This window comes from Serinus canaria, chromosome 2 (genome assembly GCF_022539315.1).
Source record: "Serinus canaria isolate serCan28SL12 chromosome 2, serCan2020, whole genome shotgun sequence".
In the NCBI taxonomy this organism is placed as follows: domain Eukaryota; kingdom Metazoa; phylum Chordata; class Aves; order Passeriformes; family Fringillidae; genus Serinus; species Serinus canaria.
Genome location: NC_066315.1, coordinates 16561861 through 16588355, shown reverse-complemented (window position 1 = coordinate 16588355; position 26495 = coordinate 16561861). Strand labels below are relative to the sequence as shown.

At 39.2% G+C, this 26495-nt stretch overlaps 1 protein-coding gene across 4 annotated transcripts in view; it reads left to right on the top strand.

Moving 5' to 3' along the window:
- Window positions 1–3174: 3174 nt before the first annotated feature.
- The window catches only part of ACBD5 (acyl-CoA binding domain containing 5), a 30424-nt gene continuing 7103 nt past the window's right edge, over window positions 3175–26495 (top strand). For 2 of the 4 annotated variants that reach the window (XM_050970520.1, XM_030235957.2), the window contains exons 1-10: window positions 3176–3412; window positions 4560–4680; window positions 6138–6210; window positions 9833–9944; window positions 10073–10105; window positions 20627–20764; window positions 21488–21688; window positions 22403–22509; window positions 24512–24788; window positions 26101–26300. In XM_050970520.1, the coding sequence (XP_050826477.1) occupies window positions 3337–3412; window positions 4560–4680; window positions 6138–6210; window positions 9833–9944; window positions 10073–10105; window positions 20627–20764; window positions 21488–21688; window positions 22403–22509; window positions 24512–24788; window positions 26101–26300 (1338 nt within the window). In that variant the 5' untranslated portion in view covers window positions 3176–3336. Of the gene's footprint in view, window positions 3413–4559; window positions 4681–6137; window positions 6211–9832; window positions 9945–10072; window positions 10106–20626; window positions 20765–21487; window positions 21689–22402; window positions 22510–24511; window positions 24789–26100; window positions 26301–26495 lie in introns of all 4 variants that reach the window. The other 2 variants (XM_050970519.1, XM_050970521.1) reach the window with 2 other exon arrangements.

Below are 26495 nucleotides of genomic sequence, written 5' to 3'. Positions count from 1 at the left end.
GGATAGGCCTACATAAGTGAAGAAATTTCAGCCGCTGTTTTTGCCATATTCATGGTAAGCAAATAATTCTCTTTCTCCAGAGCTGTTGATTTTGACACAAATATCCTTCATAATTTCATTAAAAAAATCCTCTCAGTAAATGTTATTTGAAACATTAGCCTTTCTACTGTAAACAGTGTAGAAAGTTGCTCCTCACAAAAAACTCTTCCCTTCTTAGACGACATCTTTCCATTCTTCATCAGCATGTAAATTTGACTGAGAAATTGTAATGCTAATTTCGTTCTTCATAATTATGACTATTAGGTTTTAAATAATTCATTTTTCCTCCCTGCTGGATTACATACTTCAAAAAGTAAGCCTTGCTAAAATTACATGCTCTTGGATCTGGTAGCTTACAGAACTTGCTCATAATGCATATGAGACTATGGTCCACTTTCTTGAGAACCATTTTAAAAGTATTCTGTAAAATACACTGCTGTGATTCAGACTCTTGAGGGAGCAATAGGCATAATTGGTTCCAGTTTCAGCTTTTCACTTGCATAATTTAACTGACTCCTTTGTCCCTCAAGTAAAATGAAGGTGTTCTTCAAGCTGGGCTGGGGTATAGCTCAGCACTGGAAGCAACTGCTAGAAAACTAATGCAGTAGGATACAAATGAGAGTGATACAAAGGGACAGCAGCAGCTCACAAATGGTACAAAATGAGGATTGTAAGGTAGGTCCCCACATCAGACTTTGATATACTGTCCTGTGGCATAGCAGCACTGAACTCAATAACCATCCCTAATGCACTTGTGAAGGATAAGTCCTGGGTTACACTCAAAAGCATGCTTGTCTGCCTTTTATTCAGAGATCCCCTAAATATATTTCTTTAGCAGCTACAATAGCATGCTTCTATACAAGATTTTATTGTCTCAACGCTGCCAGGAGTGCCTCATATTAGTGATTCACAGGCTCTCCATAAGTAGTTTGTGAAAGACCAAGTGAAGAGGAGCGTGAGGATTGCAGATCACTCAGACATGTCAAGTGTCACACATTGCACTTGCTGCCAAATCACACTGGTAGCAGAGCCAGCCATGGTCTGTCCTCTCTTGCATCCCAGCTGATGGGCATCATTGGTTACTCTTTCTGTCACGGTTCCCAAAGTTTGTCTTCTCATACACTGGATCATAAAAAAATAAGAGCAAGTCATACTTACGATTACTTTGGAAACTGCTGTTGTGGAACAATAGAAACACAGCCCAGTTTAACACATACAGCATAATTAGATTTTTCAAGCATGTAATGTAATTGTGTTCCCTAAAGAATGGAGCCTAGGTCCTCCTTGAGATAAAGCTGCAGATCCATTCCTGGCTGTCTGTGAGAGATGAGAGGGTCTCCTTAATTGCCTGTACTCCACATTTATTGTTATTATTGTTAACTCTTCATGGAAGTCACAGCACCAAGGATGCAAAATATACTTAAAGACATCTATTAACAATGCTAATTAATATTAAATATGATCATTAAAATTAACTAGTCATTTGTGATATGTTCTCACAAAATGTTTGTTGTGCTCAAAATTTGCCTCTCATTTACTATTTCATGCTTGTGTCAGAGCATGATGCTACTGATTATTTTGGGTTACTTCAATTACCTTATTCTGAATCGGCAGATCTTATACCCTCATATATCTTCAGTTCAAAGAGGGCAGCTTCTGTTTCTGCACACAGCCATTAAATAGGTTGTCATTTGCATCTCTTCTAAAGCCTACTTCCAGTGAAAGTCTGGGAACATTCATTATAAAAATGCAGGCTGCATTTCTCTTAAATCAATTAAAAGGCAAACATCATTATAGATTGTCTCGCATATACAGAATTTACACATCAGCTGGCTTCACAAAAGGCTCCTAATTTTTGTATTACTTTTGAAATTAACTCCTTGCGTGCTCAAAGAATACAGAGACCCATTTATCTTCAAAAAGCACTTCCCTTTGATCTGAGCTTCTGTCATTCCTACCTTCATGATAAAAAAGATGATAGATCTTAGTATCAAGCTCACAAGTACTTTAGAAATCTAACACTCAAAATGAAAAATGCAGAGAAATTATTCTGTAACATTCAGGAGTGGAGCAGTGCTCAAAACACGGGTTCATAATTTGCCCAGTGTGGGGAATCCTATCTGAACACCTCTGGAACTGTCAGCTTCTCTCCAGCAAAGCTCTCCCTAGGCCAGCTGGCTGCTGACCTTGTAGAATGTACTAGCTCAGCAGAGCTGGGGCTCATCTGCTCTAATTCCCTCTCTCTGGAGCCTTTCTTTCCCACCAGAGGGCATACACTGTGAGCACACAAGTGCCTTCAGAGGAATTTAAAATGTATATTGTGTACTAGATAAATGAACTGACTGAAATGCCAAGTTTTTGGGCTCGGTTCCATTCAATGGGGCTGTTAATTCATCCTGTTGCTCACTGGGTAAATTATTCCATTTGCTACAAAAGCAGTTGGTTTAGCATACTTTTGTTTGACTTTGCAGAGTGCTGGATGCGCAGCGCTTTTGAATAAGGCCATTCATTTATTAGCTACGGAGCTAACTGGTAGAGCTGTGCTGGTATTCACCCACAGCTATACCAGTGGGTATTCACCCATTTCTGGATACCATGGAAATAGTAGCTCCCTGGCTTGTAGGCATGCCTAAAATTTTAATGTAAATAGGAGTCATTAAAACTATTTCAAAAAATGTGTCTACAGTGGTAATTTAAGTGAATTGTGTGTGACTAGGTGCGGGTATGAGGACGGCTGTGAGGAGCGGAGGCAGCAGCACAGCAGGCTGTCAGGTGGTAGGCGAACTGAAGATAACTGAGGTCCGTAAAGCGGATGGAATATGGCAATGGCACGTTTTCAAATTTTCCCCTGTTGCAGCAATACAGGCAGGGGGGAGGAAGAGGAAGGAGAGACAAAGAAACTACGTTTCCCGGCGTGCCCCCGCGGCCTCGGGGCGGTGCGGGAGGAGGGAAGGGCAGGGAGCCGCTGTGGGAGACGCAACATGGGCGCCTGAGGCCGGGGCGGAGGTCGGGGTGGGCTGAGCGCGGGGCCGGGCGGAGGTGCGGGGCGAGGCCGGTCCGAGGTGCTGGGCGGGCTGTCCCGGCCCCGCCGGAGGGGAGGACGCGGGGGCGGGGGCGGGGGCCGGGGCCGGGGCCGAGGCCGAGGCCGGGAACGGGGCTACTGGGGCTGAGTACGGCCCGGCTCCTCCCGGCGCCGCTCCCGAGCAGGCGGCTGCGGCGGAGGCGCTGAGCCGAGCCGAGCCTGTCCCGCCGGACGCGGCCCGGCAGCCGAGCAGGAGGCGGTGACGAGTCGGGGCCATGGCCGAGACCGGCTCTCTGCACGCCACCAGGTTCGAGGCAGCCGTGAAGGTGATCCAGAGCCTGCCCAAAAATGGTGAGTGCGACGGCGGAATGGTGCAGCGGCGCCATCGGTGCCGGGCGGGCACCGGGAGCGGGCAGGGCCCGGCGGGCGGCGGGGCTCGGCCGCGGCGGGGTCGGGGCAGCCGGGCCGCCCCGGCAACGGCTGGAGAACCGCTGGAAAGCTCGGCATTAGTTCTGCTCTCCGCCTCTCGGGGGGAGCGCCGGCTCGGGGGCCTTCTGAGCTCTGCCAGGAGCTCCTCAGTCGGGCGCCCGGGGACCTGTCAGCTGCCCACGATTTCAGCCTCCCTGAAATCACGAAGTTGCTTTAACAAAGCTGTTACCGTGAGTTCCCCTCTGCTGAAAGAGTTAACAAAACGAAAAAGAAACGAAACGCCAGAACTTATCTTTTGATAAGAGTTGTGATAATTTTAAAAACATTTATTTATTACGTACGTCATTAATTCTGGTGTGAAGTAAAATCGGATGTTTTTGAAGTTTTGAGGTAAATGTCACTGTAAACTTCTAGTGATTAGAATCCAACCTCAAGCTACTTGATTTAATGGATTGGTTATGAATCTTCCCTGCTAGCTGTTAGAGTGTTATATTTACATTTTTTACCTCTACAAAAATGTGTTCCACAAAGGAAGAAGAGAAAACCAAATCGGGAGGTACGGTGAAACTTTTACTGAAAGTGTTGTCAAATACCTAAGGTAAACAAAAACACTGCAGAAGGCCGTGTTTGGGGTTAATTGTGTTTGTTAGGATTTTTTTTTATAATTTTATTGGTTTTAATTCCAGAGACTCGCAGTAAGTTACCGTTTGTTAACAGTAAAGTGAATTGCACGATACTTTGTTTACTTAGAGCTAAGCCTGTCCCTTTAAACTGAGTGAAAGGACATCAGCTTGATGTTACTTATTACCTTTTTTATTTTAATTGTGGAGTTTGACCTTAGCAATAGAAAAGGTTATAGTCTTTTAAACTCCATCTGAAACTAGATTTGCTGTTTGTACAGTAAATATTTTCAGTGGTGCTGGTTCTCGGTAGATTAAGTTCTCTGTTGGCTTATATTGTACTGCTGTAACAGGCTGCAGGCTGTTTTCTCACAGAACCATTAGGCTTGTAAAATACTCACTAATATTCTCGATGACAATTTAATTGTATTTTAAAATGTTTTCACTAGGCTCATTCCAGCCAACGAATGAAATGATGCTCAAGTTCTATAGCTTTTATAAGCAAGCGACCCAAGGACCCTGTAACATTCCTCGACCTGGATTTTGGGATCCAATTGGTAGATACAAATGGTAACTTTTCATGAGTTGTTGTTTTGGGGATTTTTTTTTTTAATTTTATGTTTGGAGTGGAGTTGTTTAGAAGAGTAGCACTTGGAGAAAGAAACTCTCTAAATGCTTTATTTTTAAAATAAAAATAACATTTACAACCTTTGATGCTTGAATTAGTTTTCTGGTATATTCCAACTTTCTAACTCAGATAATTGATCACTTCTCAGAGTTGCAGGTGGAAACACTCCCTTGGATTATGCAGGTGGGCAGGTTTTTCTTGGGCAACCACTATCATGGTACCTCTGCAGTGTTTATCCCATGTTGTAAAATCAAGTCTTAGGTGCTCTGAAGAATAAGTGATGTGGAGGAGTGTCTGGAGCTCTTCCTTCTTGAGTTTTCTTGTGTGATGTGAGCCTGAAGTAAATAAGTGCTCACTGTCAGCCACTGATACAGCTTTGAGCTCTTGGTGGGGAGGTTGGGTTTATGTCTTTCTGGTTTGTCTGCTCAGTGGCAGGTCTTCCCACTATCTGTGTTTGCCTTGGCCTGGGAAGACTTCTGATTCACCAAATTGCCAAGTTCTCTTTGAAAAGCCAATGTGAATGTTTTGCTTATAATATTTTAATGATGATTTGTCCTGAAGAACAAATATTATTGCCGTCTTTGTGGTCATGGTGTTCTTGGGAATCTGTTAAATAATTCCTAGGACTTTTTTTTTCCTCTTTCCTTCCTCCTCAGCCTCCCCAAGCCAGAGTGCAGGGGATAGACTAGGGCTGGGAGCTTTCATCCACCTGGCTGGTTGTAGCTGGAATGTGAGCCACCAACCTTGGTGGTTTTCTATGAGTGGGACAAATACTCTGGAATGTCAAATAACGTACAAGACTGAGGGACTGTTTTATTGCAGTCATTGTTCTGACAGATGCCTTGTGCAATACTGATATATTTGGTTAGAGTTTTCTGTGTTGCAGAGTTGGAGAGGGGAAAATTTTATTTAGGTCATAAGTAGCTGCTGTGGTAACTATTTGCCTTCTAGATTGATGTGTCTTTCCCCAGTTGCTAAACTCAAAAAGGAGAGATTTTTCTTGTAGCTTGTTCTACCTCAGTGACAGCTGTTTGTAAGTGCTGGCTGAAGTGTCTGGGTCTGTTTGCTTTATACAGCAGAGGATCTTAAACTCAACTTAGTCAAAAGGGTAATGTGTGTTTCTTTTGTCTGGGCTTATTTACAACTTACTGGGTACATAATCATAGGTAGTCAGTGATGTACTCTTCAGTCCCCAGTCTGTTCAGTTTGTTTCTTCTTCTTCCACTTTGTGATTATCCTAGCAAATTATATATTTGTACTTAAAAAATGTGAATCATTCTTGCATTTGACTCGTATCAGAGAAACTTTGGACATTACATAACTGACCTACTTAAGGCCAAGTTGAAAAAATCCATTACGCCCTGAAGATACTGAAGGTGTATGTGACTTTCTTTCCTAGGGATGCTTGGAGTGCCTTGGGAAACATGTCCAAAGAAGAAGCCATGATAGCCTATGTTGATGAAATGAAAAAGGTATGTTTGCTAATGAAGGGATTTTCTAGAAAAAATGTTCCAGAAATAAAGGAGTATGAGGAGGGTCTTGCTGACTACTGCTGCCGAAGCTCCAAATGACTTATCCCCTATGTGAACTGTTTCATTTCAGTACTGTGCTGTTTGGCCTGTGGGGAAAAGAAAATTACAAAGTTCCTTCAAAACACAGAATTTGTCTTGTTTTCAGTGAAACATGAGAGCTCTAGCTGACTGAAAGCTTAAATGACAGAGCTAAAGAAAGGGAAATACTGAAATAATGGTAAAGGGGATATTAAGGAAAAAAAACTGTACTGCACACTGCCTCAGAGCTGAGAGAGGTAAGTGATCCTTATTCTGGAAAAGAGACTAAAACAACTTTCCAGAAGGACTGTTGGAGAAAAGGTCTCACTCTCATGACTGAAGACATGAATATAATCAAATATGTAAACTTAATAATTTTATATTTTTCAGGAAAAACTCAGCAACCTGAATTTTCTGTACTTGTTACGAAAATATTCCATGAATATTATAGTTGCAGGGAAACTATTAGCATTGAGTAATGTGCTCTGTTTTTAAATAGGTATGTACCTTTTAAGCAGTCACAGTTACCAAATGAAGCAGGAATAGCAGCATTAACTAAAGTAAACAGTTAAAAGTTTCATGTAATTTCATAACTAACCCTTTTCACTGCAGTGTTTTCACTGAAACTGTTAGAGATTACTTTTCCAGTTTAATGATTATTTGCTGTCAATCTGAACAAAAGTATAATTGTAATCTATTATTATAATGAGGTTTGAGTCAAAGGGAAAAAGTTCTACTCCAAATACACTTCTTTTTTCCAAGGCCACTATCTTGACATCAAACTCTGAATCTGTTTAATGGGTGATACAACAAAAATTTTTTACTAGGCAAGGAGCTGGAGTCTGATTTACTGTTCTTTTTCCTGTCGGTAGTTCTAGTAATTTAGTTCCTGCTGCTATTACTATATCTGCTCTGAACTGGAAAATAAGCAGCTCCAGAAAACACAGAAGGCCAAATACTGGTTTTTTGATTAAAAATCCCACTAAATTTTAACAATTCCTTTGAATGTGTGCTACAAGGTTTAGTGCTTCATTTCAAATCTTGAATTCAATATGTGTTCATATTTCAGTAGATTACCTTATGGGTTTTTTTCAGTGCAGTAACTCATTTAGTCAAGACACTAAAACCAAGTGAAACTGCAATGTTTGTTCTAAAAAAACCCTAGTAAGTCTCCTGTGAGGAGGTCTGCTTCCTTGACCCTAATGAACCACAAATATTCTGCTTCTGTGTGGATTATGTGTAGGGATTGGAGAGCAGATGACTTCCTGCCTTGCTCAGCTTGGAAACTGGGGAATCTGTTTACCCTGCTTTGGTGCTGTTTCAGCTCTCACGTTTGGAATACTAGCTTCAGCTTTTCCATCCCAACTGATTCTACTTGCCATGGATCCACTGGGTTGTTCTATCAGCACATACTGCACTAATCCTCGTGGACTTACTGTGGGCAGTCTGTTGTTGCTGTATGGGTATCCATGTCTGAGGGGGCAAAAACCCACTTGTATGCTGATATCCCAGGACTGTGTTTAAGGGTGTATAAGCCTGCCATATTCTCCCAGTCCTGGGGCATTCCCTGGCATTTGCACATTGTGTTTGGGCTATGCACGCATCAGATGACCCTTTCACAAATTCCAAATTTGTCTGGTGTTTTTTTTCCTCCTTAATGTGGTAACCTTGAAAATCACAGCTGAGGAATGTGTCTGGGTGAGCTTTTGATATGCTGATGAGAGATGAGCACAAATGTATTATTTTTAGTTAAAATAAACAAAATGCACCTGAGCTCAGACTCAAGGTTAGTTTGTTTCAGGTAGCATTTCTGAAATTTATTTTGCAATGCTGTTTAAACTAATTTGTTTACATTTCAGATATATTGTTTTCTTATGTATTACAAATAAGTGATATCTTAGCATGAAGTGTTAACACTATGTGGTGTTTCTAATTTAAAACAGGAGTATATGTGAATTGTGTGACATCCAAGGAAAACAGTAAATCAGGATACATAATTTTTCACTTTGAATTTTTGAGATTGCTTATTAAGCCTAGTGGCTATAATAAGCAAGCAGTTACTTTTGCTGGTGAAAGTATTTTCTCTTTTTGTGCTCACCAAAAAGCTAGCAGTTAGAAAAAATTCTAAGTGCTAGAAGTAGCACAGAATATATTGAGGTCTGTTTAGAATACATGAAGAGCAGTAATGTGCAGACGTCACAGAAATGCATGTATGAAACAGTTTACAAAGGTGACTATAGAAATAAAAACAAATACGAGCCTTATTCTAGAAAAGGCTTCTTGTTTCTCTCAATGTTATTGAAATTAAAAAAATCAGCAATCACAAAACTGTTCAATCTCTGTTTCATATCCAGCTCTGTGTATCTGAGTATTTCTCCCTAACAAAGAAAGAATGAATTACGTACACTGAGCAGATCAGAGAAGTGGCAGTGAAACTGCAGGTCAATAGAATTGCTGTCTCTTGGTATCCTTGACTGGTTTGCAGGTGTTGACTTGCTAGGTGCTAGCCTGCCTGGAGCTCCTGCTCTGTGCAATAATGCTGCAGCTTTTGCTCCTACTGCATGCTGGTGTGCTTGGTGCCTTTGAGCAGCATGTTCTGGGGTAGCATGTACCTTCATCTGTTGCTTTCTTGGTGCCCCTCAGGAGGAGGAGGTGCACTGTAGCTGTTAATTTGCTTCAGCCTGTGTTTTTACCTATAGCTATTGCCGCTTTTTAAAATACAACTAAAAATGTAGAGGATGAAAGAGGAACAAAGCTATTGGCAAAAAGCTTGTTTGAAAGGACTTAAACTAGAATGGGATAATAATGCAACTTGCTTTAAAAATAGTATCCAACTATTGAATCTCTTCTGTGTAATTTATTTTAGATTTAAGATTTTGCATTCCTATCATATGATCAAAGATATTGTGTTTGTAACATAAAATGAAGAAATGCTCCAAATGACTTCAAGAGCAGAACTTGGTTCTAGTTTGTTCTTCTTCTAAGTGGGTCTTTGTGCTGTTTCAGTTTTGCTTTATTGTATCCATTTCTTTGTTTGGGCTTAGAAGGAACTAGTAGAGCACTTTTGATCTGCTCCTTACATTCCATTGAGGGCGGCAGGGTTTGACAGTACAAAGAATCCTCTAAGACAAAAAAGTATTTCCATTTTATTTTTTTCTGTGGAAAGACTTGCCTATAAAATAATTATATTGGCTAACAGCAGCCTGTTGAACTTTGAGATAGTTTAGTTCAAAATTGAAGAAATAGTGGATTCCAAGGTCTACTAATAAATACTGTGTCAAGGCTGTGTTTTAGTGTTGGCAAATGTATTAACTCTCATCTCGTCTTCATGTGAAAAAAGTTATTATAAGATTCTTATTCAATAACTTAGTTTTATGTTCTTTCCCTGAAATTAAAAAAAGTAAACAAAAATCAGAATAACTAGTTTAATGACTTAGTGAAATGTTACTGCATTTGCAATAACCAGCAGTTGTAAAATCAGTTGAAATGAATGAATGATTGAAATGCTGTTTCATAAGATGCTTCATGTCTTGAACTTGTGCAGATTCTTGAGAGTATGCCAATGACGGACAAAGTTGAAGAGTTACTCCAAGTAATAGGCCCATTCTATGAAATAGTAGAAGATAAAAAGAACAGAGGATCTGACCTAACATCAGGTTCGGACAAATAACTTTCTTTGTACTAGTAATAATCATAACTCAGTGGTTTTGGGGGCTTGTTTTCTGTAAATGATTTAAAAGCTAAATGTTACATCTCTTTGTTCATTCTCTTTACCATATGGCAGTTCGAATGGAGAAAGTCTCTAAGTATTTGGAAGGTAGGAATAATAAATTATGTGTAAAACCATCATTTCCATTGTTTTGGTGCTGTAGGAACTTCCTGCTAACACTTGTGACTTCTGGGCTTGCCACCTCATTAGGCTGGGTTTTGTTTTATTTTACTTTTGAGATTATTAGGTCCAGGAAGCTGCACGTTTAGTCCTGGTCAACTTTTGAGCTTTTGAGCTGCTGAAGGAAGCCTGAAGAAAGGAGAGTATTTAAAACAAAACAACTCCCCCAAGCAAGTCTAGTTTGTGTCTTTCCATTAAGAAATTGAACAACTAATGTGTATTGATACATTCTGATGTAGATGTGGATTGTCAAAATGAATACAGTTCTGGTAATCCAACTCTGTCATCTAATCTAAACTTTCTAAAAAAATTGACAATCAAACCTCATGCTTTTTAAATCATGGCTTCTCAAGTTTTCTGAGGCTCAAGTTCATGAAGGGAATATTTAAACATTTTAAATTACTGAAAGGTGGCAAACCTAGTGGTATCTCAGCTGCATAAAAATCTGTGTTGATTTTTATTTAGTAATACCATTGTGAGAATGTTTTGATAATACCAATTATTATGTTACAGGTAATGTGTTCATAAGGCTGTTGCGTAAGTCTTACAGTTGTTTAAATCTGGCTTAAAATGACATTTAAAAACTGAAATGCAACAGGGCAAAACTTGAAACTGTTTTTAAAAACAAAATCCATTGCACATATAAATTGGTTAATGTCTTTAAGAAGCATGAGTCAACTGGTTAAATTGCCTTTTGTATGTGTTTTTTTTTTTCTCCCTACCTTAAAGGAATGTGGTTTTATTATCAAGCCTCAAAGAAAGAGAAATTATTTTTTTTTTTTTTTTTTTTTTTTTTTTTTTTTTTTGGGGGGGGGAAAAGTAGTGGTAGAAGTTTTTCATGGCCATTTTGAAAGTGGGTGTGACTTTTTTTCTCAGGTGAAATTGTGTATACTTCATGTGTGGGATGCAATAGGTTTGTCTGACAGCTGGATTGATGGGTGGGTAAGAGTATCAGTAGATTCAGGTCAGTGATCTGTGTAATAAGGATTTACTTGGACTTGGTGTCTGTGGCACAGTGCCAGAAGCCACTTCTTTAAAAAATGACACAGAGAATCATGGAAGTTGAACTGTACCTGTTTCCATAACAAATCCAGCATACTTGTTTTTTAGAGAGCCGGTTTAAGTATAAGGCAGTGTAAGTTAAACAGAATAGCAGATTTCAGCTTTACCTTGTTCTGTCATTGTTGCAATAGTTCTGGTGATATGTCATCATTCATACCGCTTACAGGTGCAACATCTGATTATGCCACAATAAATTAGGACAGATTTTCACAAAGTCCCTTGTATGTTGCAACTTTACCATTGCATTTAAGGTTTTGAAGCCCTTTCTTTGGTACTCTTACCACTTCCCTGATTAAAAGTGAAGGTGGAAATAATTATTGTTGTTTACAGTACAGGTACCAAAATATTCCACAGAAGTACAGAAGCATGATTACCTGCAGTCTTTCAGATACACACTAAAGAATAGAACCAAAGGGCCCAAGTCTGTCTGAGATGATGTAAACACTGGTGACAATACTGTTAAAAATAGACACAGGGTTATATTTTGACTGTGTGACTTTATCCAGTCTTGTTTTCCTCACCCCCAAACCCCTACAGTCTGTAAATTCTGCTGTGGAAGATATGCTTTTCAAGGGCAGGCAGTTGGTATCTTCTGAAATCTGGGACCCTTCTCTTGACTATCTTGCTTCATATTGTACCCCCATCTTCTGGTCCATTCTGTTTGGAGTTTGCCTTCCATTCTTCCATCAAACTTTAATCTGTATGCAGATAATTATCTATTGTTTAGGAATTGTATGCCACTGCCTCAAAATCAAAAGTTTCTTGAATTAGTGAAAGAGAATTGTCTGCAAGCTCAGTGTACATCAGTTATGGCTTGTGTATTGTCTCTAGCAGATTGACCTCAACAGAAAAGTATAGCCTTTTATAATTGCATTTCTAGTTTTTGTGGGTCTTTGAAAATGTTAAATACAAACCATTGAAATACTGCCTTTCTGAATCCATAGAGGCTGTGAGTCCTTAATAAAGAACACAGAAGTCTGACATGCCAGCATTGAAATCAATGACTTGTAATATCTACTAGAAAATGAGGATGAACTTACTGGATCCATGGGTTACAAATATCCAGACTTGAATAAGTTGGTAAAGAAATAAAAATAGAGAATTCACTCCAATAGGCTGAGCAAATCTAAGAATTATTTTGAAAGCGTATAAACTGGGTAGTGTTTGGAAAGGTCACCCTGCAGCTGTGTGAGCAGCTTGACTTCTCTGGAAAGCTGTGTCAGTAGTGTCTTTCTGACAGGTATGAAGTGCTTTTGACAGACAAAGTCATTGACAAATTATTTTTGGGTACATGATATACTGGACATCAAAGAAGAAAGTGGGCTCTTAGCTGACCTAGCACTGTGGAAGGGAAGAGGTAACTCTTGCAGCATTATAGAAAAGACTCTTGTTTGTAGCAGCTGGAAGAGGAGAGTGAGGCATAAGGTGGACAGATGCTTTAGAAGAGTAACATTTTAACTTTTTTGCACTTGCTAGTAAATGCACAAGAAATCTGATGTCTAAGTCAACCTTAAAAAGGCAAAGAAGCTTCAAAACACCATTGCTCAGTAAATGTGAATTTTTTAGAATGGCCATTCAAGTTTTCTTGTTTTATAATAGCTTGAAGAAGCCAGAGGTGGGCTAGGATGGGTACCTAGTGGTCTGATACGGGGTAGAAAATACTGAGAGTTTCAGAACCAATTCATCCTTCAGAAGTTTCCCTGAGAATGTTTGTGAATATTTTCTTTTTTCAGAATGAGAGTAAATCTAAAAGGGGAGCAAGGAAATCCCTATCTGACAGGCTCCCACACTAAGTTAAGGTATCTGAACAACTCAGTAAAGTATCTGGAAATTGTTTGCATGTTGTTCAGTAGCACTTTTCTGTATAATCTTTCTGCTTTGTGAAAAGGTATTTAATCTGTTCTAAAATCATACCAAATAAAGATGACCCTTTGCCTGCATGCTGAGTAGTAGTGGTATTAGTAAACCTTTGTGAAAACCAAATGTTGCCTCCAGTAACAAGAGGTTAGGTAGCCTGCAGAGGCTGTAGGAAGTTTCAGCATTATTTGGCTTCCTAAGGACCATTTTCCTCCTGAAAACTTTTCTCCCAGCTGCATTGCAGTTGCACCGGATGAAGGTCTGCTGAAGCAAGGTGCTGTGTAGTGCTGCATATGCTGGTTTGGGGCCGTGCTGATGGCAGCACAGGCTGTGAAGGAGGAACATGTGCAGGGCACTGCTTGTGTGAATGGCAGAAGCTGGCCCAGCTCACAGGCAGACACAACTGTTTAACAATTTGTTTGGTGTCTTCTTGCATTCAATGTGGGAGCTAGGTTTAAAAGACAATACTCACTGAGGTCTGTGTACTTTTAGAACAAGCAAATACATGTAAACATTTGTATTTCAAAGGCAGTAGTTAGTACAGGATTAGCTTTGAAAAAAGTGTCTGTTCCTAATTACTATTTTCCAGGTAGAAATACTTTTCTTACTCTTAAAATGCAATATATTTTCCAACTGTGTTTCTTTGCGTTGCATATGAGTAGTTTATCTGTTCAAATAGTTTTGTATTCCCAAAGACCTTCTCAGGCTGTTTTCAGTGTCTTTGCTTTCTAGTGGGGCATTTGGTGGCTCTTTCTGCTTGTGTGTGAGCCTTTGCTCTGAAACACCCCCTGTTTGCTTCATAAGCTGACTCTTTCATGGTTCTTTGACTTCAAAGACACTTGCTTAACAGATTTCCTTCCCTTTCCTTCTACCTTTCTTCACTAGGATTTTTACAGAGCTCAGTGTCAGTGAATCTTCTTAGTCATTCATAAGAAGGGGGAAAAGAGCTAAAATCAGTGTTGCGCTGAACTGCAGGGCTTTTTTAGGTTCTGTTAGTGGCTGCACCACAATGAGGAGCTGCATTGAGGCAGGAGGAGTTGCTGGGTATGTGGGTGAGTGAGGTTTTTAAAATCTTATCTTTTAAACTTTTCTCCCCTTCTAGTTTCCAGTTATAAATTAACAGGTATAATCAAGGTTATAAATGATATTCAGAAAGGCTACTGTGAAACTTACTATTCAAATACTTTTTGTTAAAATCTCAGTAGTTTAGCCTTCAGAAGTGTCTAGAACATTCTCTCCAGCATATGCTGCAGGTTGGCATTATTGTAGAAGATTAAGGGCTGGGCCAGCAAGTGCCAGTCAGTGGAGTCTGAGTGAGAAGTGGAATCAGTGACCCAACAAGCCATGGCTTGTCCTGTTGCAATCTATACCTGCTTCATGCTTTACACACCAAATCTCAGCCTCCTTTGTGAACTCGACTTCAAGCTGATGGCTTTAGGTCAGTGATGTCTGACAGTGCTGGAAATCTGGGCACAGCACCAGTGTAGCTCTAAGCCTGAGTATTTCAACAGCTCCTCTCATAACAGAGTGATCAGAAAATATATTGCCACAGGATGAGCAGCAAAGTATCCAAATGGTGGAATGTAAGATTAAAAATTGTTTCTTTTTAAGTGGAAGGAGCTATGAGACATTTTCTTCAATGGAAAGAAAAGCCTGTCTGTATTGTGATTCATGCTGGGTTGAGTCAACAGTAACACTTTTGGTGCATAATTTGTTGTTGAACTTGAATTTTTTCCTTCCAGCCAGACAAGATTTCCCTACAAAAGGGAAAGTAAATGTCAAAAGCTCTTCAGGTTTCATAATTTAGGAGATGTACCCACTTGCCAGATAATTCTGGTATCTTATATTTTAGCTGTCTTATTGTAAAGATTTTGTGACAAAAGAGCTGGAATCTGTATTTCTCAGAGCTGTTCTACAAAGACAAGCTACAAAGCAGTGGATAGGGGTGTGGGAGGCTGGGGAAGGTCAGATATAGGTAGTCGTATCTTGATTGCTGTCAGAAGAGTACCCAGTGGACACAGTCTGGTGTTTTGTATTTAACTTTGTGTAGCAAAAATAATTAATTATAGCCTTTAAGATTAATAGAAGGGCCATTTGTTTTACCTCTGAGACTGCATTTGATATGGGCTTTGTAAAATGCAGTTGAGGTGGTAGGCTTGGTGCAGATGGCAGGAGACTATGACCTTAATGGTATTTCATTTTTGTTTTTTTCTGGTACAGGGCAAAACAATCTTTGATTGCTACAGTTCGAGGCTACAATTTGCAACTCAGCTATGTGGCCTTGTGTTGTTTTCAAGCATAATTCAGTTTTCTTTATAGGGTTCTGAGTTCACTGTTCTCACATTTTGTATTTTCTGGGACAAAACTCAAGAGTGAATAATGCTTCTTCCTAGCTGCCATGCAAAGTAAAAGTTCCAAATGATGACTTTATCTCTTCTGCACAGAGAAGAGCTTAGCAAGTTTTACTCCTCCCAGAGGGAAGTAGTCCCAGGCTTGGGGACATCCTGGATCCTGGAATGATGTTACTGTGCTTTCAAGTTACAGCATCTAAGAAGCAGCTGTTCTTCATGTTCATTCTCACACGTTGGCTGAGGTGCTGACAGAGTGCTGGCAAAGCCTGGCTCGTTGGTCCTGCTGCACACGCGCCGTGTAACCGAGCTGTGTGTGCCTGGTGGCCCTGGACATCTGGGGGCCTTTGTGGAGCTACCTGCCAGTGCTGGGAATGCCTGTGGAGCAGCTGCTCTTCTGCCTGGGCTTCTCTCTGCCAGGAAATCCCAGGCACGTTGTCTCTACTGCAGAAGGCTGAGGAGCATCAGGGAGGAGGGAAATATATCCAAGTCAACCCCAAAACTTGATATCCTTATTTATATGGCACATATTGTAAAAATCCTTGGGAAAAGGTACTGGCAATATGGGGGGAGATGAGAAACTCCTTAGATAGTGGAAAGTGTAAAGGTCTGGGATGAGTAGTCAGTAATCCTAAACACTGTACTTGCAAGTTAATATTAATGTCTGAGAAGCTGCTGTATTCTGTGTTTCTTCTTATCCACAGACTATTGTTTTAATGTTGATCAATGGTAAATAAAAATGTGAGTCTTGTTGATTAATTTTTTTTTATTAAATAGAGTCATCTCTTGGAGTGTGACAGCTTGAAAGGCACATAAGCAGAGAGAGGAATGCTGACAAAACAAGGCTGTAGTGTTTTGGAGTATATAAAAAGAAAAATACAAATGAGGAGAGGCTTTTTTTGTTATAGTAAAGTTTAGGAAGACTAAACCACCAAAAAAAAGGAAAACTATATAGAGGAAGATGTGGCTGCCCCAATATGTGTGCTTAGGGTGTACATTCATCAGAGAACTTGCACCTAACACACTTAAATTTAAAAGAAATAAAACCATGGTAGTTAAAGTTACGATTTTTAGATTTTTCAGTCTGTATTTCTGACAGACTTCTAAAATCTCTTCTTATTTGTGATGGCTGCTTGTTTGAGTAGTGCAGAACAGACGTTGCAGAGCAGGCTGGGCTCTCGGAAATTTTCTTTGTAAAGAAGAAAATATCTTTTTAATATAGTGATATAGATATCTTTTAATATAGTGTCCTATATTAAAAAGAATGCAAGGAAATGAGGGAATAGAAACTCTTGTTCTAGCTGAAGAGCTTATTGCTCCCAGATGCTTGCATGTACCACTCGTGCCTCATGCAGACCCAGCTCCTTGCAGTATTTGTTAACATCAGTTTCAAAATGAGGTGGGGATTTGTGTAATCAAGTGTATTGGAAACAGCAGAACATAGTTACACAAACTTGGAATTGAAGTAGGGAGCCTGCTTGGATCAGTAACAAGCATGAAACATCAAGGGGTGATGCCTAGAAAATAATTACAGTTACCTGATGATGAAAACAACTTTGTACAGCATATAGACTCCTTGAGAATTAACATAAGCACAGGTGTGCAGGGAGATCCCTACACGAAGTGATACAAGTGTAGGTCATGCAAATAATCTTCTTAGTGGTTAAGATTTTGCTGCTATTGAGCAGATATTATGGTATTTAATGAAAACATGTAATTTTTATTAAACACTGAGGGTGTACACAGCTAGCTAAATGTTTTAGCAGGTCTTTCATGCGCTGGTTCAGACTGGTTCCTGATCACTGGTAGTTTCAATGCATGTGAGAGGCTGTGGAACTTGTGTGAGGATGATACTGTGGTGTACTGGGCTAACCATCAGTACAGCTCCAGCAGTGCATGTTAATTTCGTATAAGAATTACATTCCTGTTCATAAAACAAAAATACAAGGCATTGGAGAAAAACCTGCTAGGCAAGGTTCTCTTTGTCAAATGACCTTCAAGCTGGGGCAGATGTACAGAGGCATTTAAGTTCTGAACTCCCATCTGGGTAACAAAAACAGCCTTGAAACATGTGAAGAATTAAAAATCACATACTTACTTTTGAGAAACTAAGCCCCATTATACAGGCCATTGAGAAGAATTGTAGTGGTGCCTTTAAAGAAATATTTTTAGTAATGGCTTGTAGGAAATCCCTTAATAGAGCTGATACTAGAAAATAAACATCTGGTGAAAGCTTGTAGAGAAGTTGCATGCTTGTTCTTCACATCCTTTCCATCTTGTTTTTTGTTTTTGGTTTTTTTTTTGGGGTTTTTTTGTTTTTTTTTCAAATCTTTCTTTCTATTTCAAGTTGTTACTGTTATACAGCTCCTATTATTTAGCATTAAAAACCCCAAACCCACAGTCCAGGCTTTTACTGAATAGAACTCCTTCTGTGGCTGAAAGACAGTACAGCTTTGATTAAAAAAATTGTCACAAATCTTGCATTTTGATGTTGTGTGTAGTGAGATGAAAATAATAAACCAAAAGGAATTCTACAGTATCCAAAGTAGGGCAAAAGAAAAAGCTTCTAACATTTTGCATGCAGTTGAAGTGGGTAGATGAAATAAAGGGTTGAGGGGTGGTTGGATGGGATTAGCACAAGCCAAGCAAGGTTTTAAAAGCTTGCTTAACTTGTGTCACTCACACTTATATTCCCTGAGAATATACATTGCTCAGGGAACAGCCATTAACCTACTGGCAGGAGATGTAGAAGTCACTGCTAGTTGGCTCTGCTTAGTCTTTAAACCTGTCACCCCAGGATTAAACTGATGATTGACCATCATGTCTGGTTCCTTAGCAGATACTGAGAGCAGTGAGAAAGGCACCCAGCTGTGGGTTTACTATGTAGTAAAAGCTATTGGGGATGGAGCTGATGAGGATAGCAGGGTAAGGGTTCTGAGGTAAAGCACACAATTAGGCCTGGCATTTCAGGTGGCCAAACTCTGTACAGGGTTGTGTTCTTCGAGTCTGCATCAAAGCAATGCCTCTTTATGGTCTTTGGGAGCACTGTTGCTAAGAATGACTTATTGAATGACTTATTGTTGCTAAGAATGACTCAGGAAGAAATATGATCCTGATGGATTTCAGTTATTCAGGTGTCCTGTGATGTGCTACCATAAATCTGTAACTGTTGATACATTCTACAAGTTCCTCCTCTTGTTTTAAATGTAATAAATCACTTAGAAGTTTCCCCAAGTGAATAATCTCCTTACTGCAAGTAAGTGAAGAAAGAACATGCTTGAACGTTCAAAAACATTCCTTTCAAAAAGAAAATAAGGAAATCTTAGGAAAAGCCTTATGGTGTAGCGGAGGCTTTTTGCAGTATCTTTGGTAGGGTGAGGAGCTTTACAGTTTTAATTCCCCTTCACAGCTCAATGTTCCTCCTGGTCTTGTCTTTCCTGTTTACTCCCACGGCTGGGTAGGACACATGGGTGATTATGTCCCCACCCCCACGGTGTTAAAGGGAAGGGTGATCTATGCCTTACAGTGCCAAGGGGGTTGTGTCTGTGCCTAATGCTCGTGCTGTGAGGACATAACTGCTGCCTTATCCTTCTTGTGCTGCTGCTTTTCAGAAAAACATCTTGAGAACTGGGGTTTGCAATTCATGAAACACACTTGTGAGAAAAAAATGGGACTATGTTGGGATTTCTCTTTTGTGAAGCAAATTTCTGTGCAAATAAGTAGTGACCTATGAGGAGAAAATGAGCAGGTGCTTATATTCTTGTGGTGTACAAGATAGACAATTGCTTTTCCAATTCTCATTTTACAATAAAGTAGGGTTTTTTTAATCTTGAGATAAGAGATGGATTAAATCAATTCAGAGCAGTGATGCAGGGTGCCCAGAGAAACATTACCTTGCAATAAAACTAAGTTGAACTTAATATTTAACATATTCATTGTTACTGTACAATAAGTTATTTTACCTTTTTTTCTCTTTTCAAAGTGCTGTAGATAAGCTTGGAAACTAGAGAAATGTGGGAAGGCTCTTCACTGGATGGTTAAAGTAGAAAAAAGCCTTAGCTTTAAATTACCATGCAGCAGAGAAAGTAGTGAAGCTGGTTTGGCAACTCCAATGTAATTGGATATTATTTTGCAGTTTAATGTTAAGCCTAAATGTGAGAATAAATATTTTAAGGTTCTGACAAGGGAACGTAGATACTATGCAGATGAAATGCTGGGGTGACAATTAAAACAGTCAGATTTCAGCCTTGGAGCCAACATGTAATCTATTCAAGTGTCTCACAGAAACTGTCCCTTCTTTGGACCTTTGCACTCTGTCCTAACATAGGAGGCTTAAATGATCATCAGAAAGTATTTGACCGTAACTTTTTTTACAGGAGATGGTAGAATTGTCCTTGATATACTTCATCTTTTTAATGAATGTTTACCTTTCAATTTTTTTGTACAGTTACAGTAAAGTGTGATCCTTGGAGTGATCAAACATGTGGAAAACAAGGATGTGGTAGTTACTTTGTCTATTACAATATTTGTTTCTTTAAATATTTATGAAAAAAATGCTCAATGTGTATATTAATTTCATCAAGTTTTTCACTGAATTCAGGGAATTTACTTCAATGTATCATTTGTTAGGTAAATATCTGTATAAACCTGAGTCATCTTACCATATTTTGTATCTGCCTAAATTACAGCAGATGTGTGGAATATTGTATTTACCTTATTCAGAATTCTGTTCTTCACATAATTGAATATAATGTTTCAAGATTTGCCTCTGAACTGTGAGGAGGTTTGAAGCATTTCAGCCCAAAAGAGAAGTTCTGTTAAAACAGTGATTTCTGGGTTTAAAAGAACATTGGCCACATCAGTCCCAGCTGCAGCTGAAACCTAAATACCGTAACAGGCTTGGTCTGAGACTCCTTCTGAAAGTGGCTGCAGTCACTTCCCTGGAGGCTGCACAGAGTCATTGAGAATATCTGCACCAGCAGTCAAGCACTCAGTGATGGGTTACAAAAGAAAAACATTAAACCAATTAATAAAGAGCTTGCAGAAATAAGTTGCTATTATTTGGTTGATCTTCTAATATGGACATACTTCTGTAGAACTGTGACTGATAGTTTTGGGAGTGGTAGTGGTGGTGTGTGTTTGTTTTCTTTAAAATATTTTTTTTTCTTTGCTTTTCTCTCAGACCTTAGTAATGTTATGAATTCCTCTCCAAATATAAAAGCTGTAAATGGAAAAGCTGAAAGCAGCGATAGTGGAGCAGAATCAGAAGACGATGGGCTTCGTGAAGAGGAAGAAAAAGAAGTGCAGATAAATGGAAAAGGTAAGTTTTCTGGATCAGTGTGTGCCCCAGAGTTCTCAGCCACCTAAGTGGCAGAAAATACCAAAGTATCATGAATGCTTTTTCAAGGGAATTAGATGGAAATATATTTGAATGCATATGTGAAAGATGTCTGTGTTTCAACCTAGGCCGTAAGAATTAAAACTAGTACAAATTTGCAAGCTATGCCATATGATTTTTGACTTGCCTAGCAAGTTCTGTCAAAAGGTTATCTAAATATCTATACCCTGCATTGCTTTGGGTTTTGTTGCCAGTGGTTTTTTGTAAGAGCTATGAATGGCCTGTAAGAGTAGAATTGAAAATTACTATTTTTTTTTCAGAGACAATAAAACAGAACTTTCAGTGAGATTAATTTAGAGGGTCCATAAAGAACTGGATGCTGAAATAACAGCATCTAGTGAATACGAAATGCACTGTTATATTTAGAATTCTATACATATGTCCTCCAAGGACATTTTGATTATTTTTTAGTTTAGAAGAAATACCTACTTCAGATTTACTCACTTATGTTTTAAGTATTTGCTTTTTATGCTTTTTACAAGAACAGTACAATCTACAGAAATGCAAATATAGGGGCATTTACATGTTTTGTTCTGCAGATACGTTGCACATACAGTCTATTAGTAAGGTAGCTGCTTGAAGAGATATGGTTGGAGCTATTAGGTATAGAGCTTTCTCTTTGCAAAGTTTTCTTTTCTTTTACAGATTATAAGAATGTGAAACCCGAATCAGCAGCTGCTAAGGATTTGGAAGGCATTGTTAGTAATGGCTGTTACAAGGACAGCTTTATCCCAGATATGCAGAATGGCATCCAGACCAAATCTGCCTTGAATGGCTTGAGCCCAGAGGAAGAAACAAATAAAATGGAGCCAAGCCTAGAAATAGCTCAGAATGCTGCTCACAAAGGTATTGTCCTTCCAAGACTGTGTTTTCATTTGCACATGTTTTTCATGAAAAATATTCTTTTTATGGAAGCTTAATCTCAGGATTCAGAGACTAGCAATGGTGTCTTTCAGTTGCAGAAATCTGAAGACAGAATACTAAAACAATTAATTCTAGTTAAAAATAAAGCTTTCTTTTAGTATCTCTTATAGAAATAGAGGGGAATTCAGAGAGGCCTAAATCCACAGAAATAGAAGTGTTTTCTTGTAATATCATTATGCTACCTATGCAAATACTATTTGCCTTTGAAAGTGAATTTGTAGTAAAACAAAAGTCATCTATATCTGGTTTATCATTCTGAAAAGCTGAACATTTTATAAATGCCAGTTTGTTGAAACTGGGATCTGAATATGTGTTTTTAATACTAAAGTAACTTTAGGCAAGACTGCTTTATACTGAGCTTAGGAAGGAGAGGGTAATGAAAAAGGCAGAATTAAAATTTATAATGCAGAAATGCCAATATGAAGTATAGTTTTCCCACTAGCAAAAGTTTTCTGTAATTCCTAAACTGATTGAACATCTTTATTCAGAATCCATGTTTAAGATGACAGTTGTAGATAGAAGAATCATGAATTGATGCTCACCTACACATTTTACCTCATTGCTCTAGTCTTTGCCAGGGTTGGCTCAACTGGCTCACGTTTACAAACCATGTGTGCTATCCCTCTTTCCCTGCAGGTGCAAGTGAAGAGAGTACTGAAGAGATCTCAGCAGCTCAGCACTTAACCAGTGATTCAGACAGTGAAGTTTATTGTGACTCTATGGAGCAGCTTGGACTAGAAGAGGTAGGGGTTTAGTATTAGTGGGTGCATTTTGAAGCTGGTACGCTGCTTATTTTTTAATAGGTTCCTCTCAATCAAGTGCACATGGGCATGCAGAGATGAATGATGTGGCTCATGTATGCTGTCCTTCTGTTGGAACTAGAGGGGTTTGTTCCTTTCATTGCCAGCATTTTACTACTTGGTCACTGCTAATCTAAAAGCCTTGAAGCCTTCAGAGAATTTATGTGAGGAGAAGGCTTGAAAAACAACAGTACAAAGAAACAATTGTCAAAAAAGGAAGATCAGTATAAAGAAATAAGGTCTGTGTCCACAAATTAATGTAGGGTCTCATAATATGTGGGGACCAGAATTCAGCCATTTTTACAAATGGGAAGTATCTTTTTAACAATTCACTTTTTGCTTGTCATTTTTCTGGCTTGATGACTTCTGCATTTGTTTCTTAGAATAAATAAAGAAATAAGTGTTAGCAGGTGGCCTGTAGGCCAGTGCCTGCAAGTGGCCTAGGTCTAAAGAAGTGGGGGATTACAAGGATTTCTGTGGTCTCTTGTATTCTCTTCAGTCATAATGTACACCTCTGACTTCCCTATGAAACGTGAGCACTACCTGTGCTGCCATAGTCTTGACTGGATTTGTGCTCCTGCTGATTACTACTCATAACTGTATTCTTTGTTGGCTTTCTGGCCTAAACCTCCTTCAGAGGCCCAGGTTAAGTGTGGGCTTTGTAGGTTGTACTCAGAAACCTAATTTCCTGATTCTGGAGAGAAATGTGTGAATGGTGCCTGGGATCAGAAAGGCCAGAAGCACTCAAATATTGCATCATTCTCTTGTCTGGCTCTTTCCTGAGTATGTAGGGAGTTCATTTTAACAAATCAAAATTCTGCCCAGTAATAAAGCATGTTGGGAAATGTAATTTGATAGAAGTACTGCAAGCTGTCTTATCTAGCTGATTTCCCAACCTTGTGTGTCGTTCAAGCTTGTTTGCAATTCTTTAATTGAAGCGGGTGGATAATTTGTCAGAGTTTCCCAACCTGCATGAGGAAAGTTCCAGTTTTGCACAAAATAACTAATGTTCAGGTATACATAAAGAAATACACAGGTAGAACTACAGGTCAGTCAGTTCAAACTAGAAGAGGTTCACTGAAAGAAGTAAATACAGCTGTTTCTTGGAAAAGATGTAGCCAGCACTCTGCCCTTCAGTTCTGATGATCCAGAACTGCTATTTTACAAATTTTGGCAGCAGTTTCCATTTCACTGCCCCTCCTTTTGGTTATGTTGACTTCTCCATGAAGTTTTTTTTCAGCTAACTGCGGTCCCAAAGCTGCTCCAGCATATCCTTGTGCAAGGGCTTGTCCTTGCCCTGTGCCAGGGGCTGCTTGAACCACCCACCAAGACGGCCCCAATGCAGAACCTGAACAGCACTTGTCATCCTTTTTACTGTCTTCCTGCAGTACCCCCCAGTTTTGAGTGAGAAGTCAATAGAATACTCTGCCTTTCCTTTGTTTGCTGTGAGGTGCAGGTGCAGCCAAGCTGTTTGGAGCAGGCTGATGATAAGCTGTGTTCTCTCTTTGCTGTGAGAGCAAACACTGCCCAGAGCTGCTGACAGCATGGGCCTTCTGACCGTGCCTCCCAAATTCAAGGGAAGAGGACGTTTCACTGTCTAGGAAGCAAAGCCAGTTTTACAGGGGAAAATTGAATGATAGAATGGTTTTAGACATTAATGTTCTAGTTTAGTAATTACAGATTATTAATGTATGTTGGAAATGTATAAAGAAATTCCTGTGGTATCACTGTTGTGAGATTTCCCTGAAATGCCTTCTAAATCTGGAAATAACATTTAGACAATAGTAAGTATATTCTACAGGAAAACAACTGCTCCCCTTAAAAGAAATCTTAATTCTGAGCAAAGTATTTTCTTAATGTGAAAGTAAAGATGATATTTTTTTCTTTTTAATGTTTAACTGTCATATTTTACAGAATTTAATTACTTGCTAATGTTAATTTGTAGCCCTTGGAGACCATCACATCTGCTAAAGGATCTTTAAAGCATTCATCCCATTTCTTGGATGTAGATCACAGTTCTCTGTTAGAAAATACGGATTTTCCAAGGCGAACTTGCATGACTTATGGGAATCTCCAGCCTGGAAATACTGGAGAGGGAGTAGCTGAAGAACAAGGTGAAGTCAAATGTGGAGGAGAAGATGGCAAAGCCAGTAATGGGGGTCCTCACAAGGAGAAAAAAGGTGGAGAAAAAGCAGATTTCTACAGTGTCAGAAGAGGGAGAGGTACTGTGGTCCTGCATTTGTGTTCCCCACTCTCCTCACTGCCATAAATTATTGGTGTCTGAGAAGCACCTGTCAGGACTGTCCAGTGGGACAGTCATGTGTATAGTGCTTCTGCTCTTCACAATAAAAATAGATAACAAAATACCTATTACAGTGGGTAACATACTCCAGCTGCTGCTTATGGCACTTGGGTTTTTGGAAATTTAATCCTCAAAACCAGTCTGTACCTGAGAGGAGTTTCTTTAGAAGTTACATACTTATTGTTAAAATACATATGCATTTGTATCACTATGGTGGTTTGTTTGAAACCATGGAATGCCGTGGAAAGATACCAGTGACATATTGTTTTGTAATTGGAATGTTAGCCACACCTTTGAGTGATTCTGATACTATCCATTAGGATTCTTAAAACTTAATGATTCTTAATCAGGTAATAGCCCAGATGTTCAGTTTATGTTGGACCTCTGCACTTTTTAATTCCATAACACTTCTAATAGTGTCACCTAAAAGCAGCACCATATTCCAGCGATATGATTGGTAAAGTCAAGGATAGAATCAGTTTTTCTTGTAAAACCAAAAAAGGCAGAAAGTATTTTATTTATATATAGGATGCCTTTTTGTATAGCACCTATAAGTAATCAAATGGAAAAATTAAAAAGAAAATCCAAATAAAACATTTCTGTTGAAAACTATTATGAATAACATACTATAGTTAACTATCTTCTCTCTCTTGTTTTATTGAAGTTTGCTACTTACAGGTAGAAACATGACAGTGTTATGTTAGTTAGTTAGTTAGTTAGTTAGTTAGTTAGTTAGTTAGTTAGTTAGTTAGTTAGTTAGTTAGTTAGTTAGTTAGTTAGTTAGTTAGTTAGTTAGTTAGTGGTAGTTGTATCTTGTTTAAGGGAGTATTGCCGATTTCAAATAATTATCTTTTCTTCTCACTGTATTCCAGTGATCTTTGTTTTCCAGCTGGAGTCTTTGCCAAACTTAAAACACATACTAAGACAGATCTTGCTTTTTATTAGGGCAGAATTTACTGCTGAACTTGATCGGTTGTGTTAATAGCTTTTTGTAAATGTTCTTGTAGTTCTAGGAATTTGAATGATACTGTCACACTAAGGCTGTAGGTAAACATCTCAGATGACATTTCAGTGACCTCGCAGTGCTGCTGAACTGTCTGAATATAGCCTGTGACGAGGAGTACCACACTCCTGGGTGAAAACTGAGGTAGAAAACTGAACTGTTAAACATTTTCAGTAGAGCTGTAGCCCAATCTGTGTTTTGTGTTTCTGTTTTTCCTCCCTCCCAATAGGGCATAGACTTCAGCCTTTAGGAGATGGTTCCCAGGGTGGCCAGATGGGCAGTGGAGGGGACGGCGAGCGCTGGGGCTCCGACAGAGGCCCCCAGGGCAGCCTCAATGAGCAGATTGCAGTGGTGCTGATGCGGCTGCAGGAGGACATGCAGAATGTCCTGCAGAGGCTGCATATGCTGGAGGCTGTTGCAGCATCACAGGTACTATTCTTTGGAGTTATTTCATCACCTTTTATTAAATGTCCTTGGATATTTTTGCGGTTTTTCATTAAAATTTTGGACAATATTTTCTTAAACTGTAAAGACATTTCAGTTACATTCTGTAGTTGAATCCAACTTCAAATTTCCTATTGGTACCTACTCTTAGGAGCACAATTCGTAACTCTGGTACGTGTA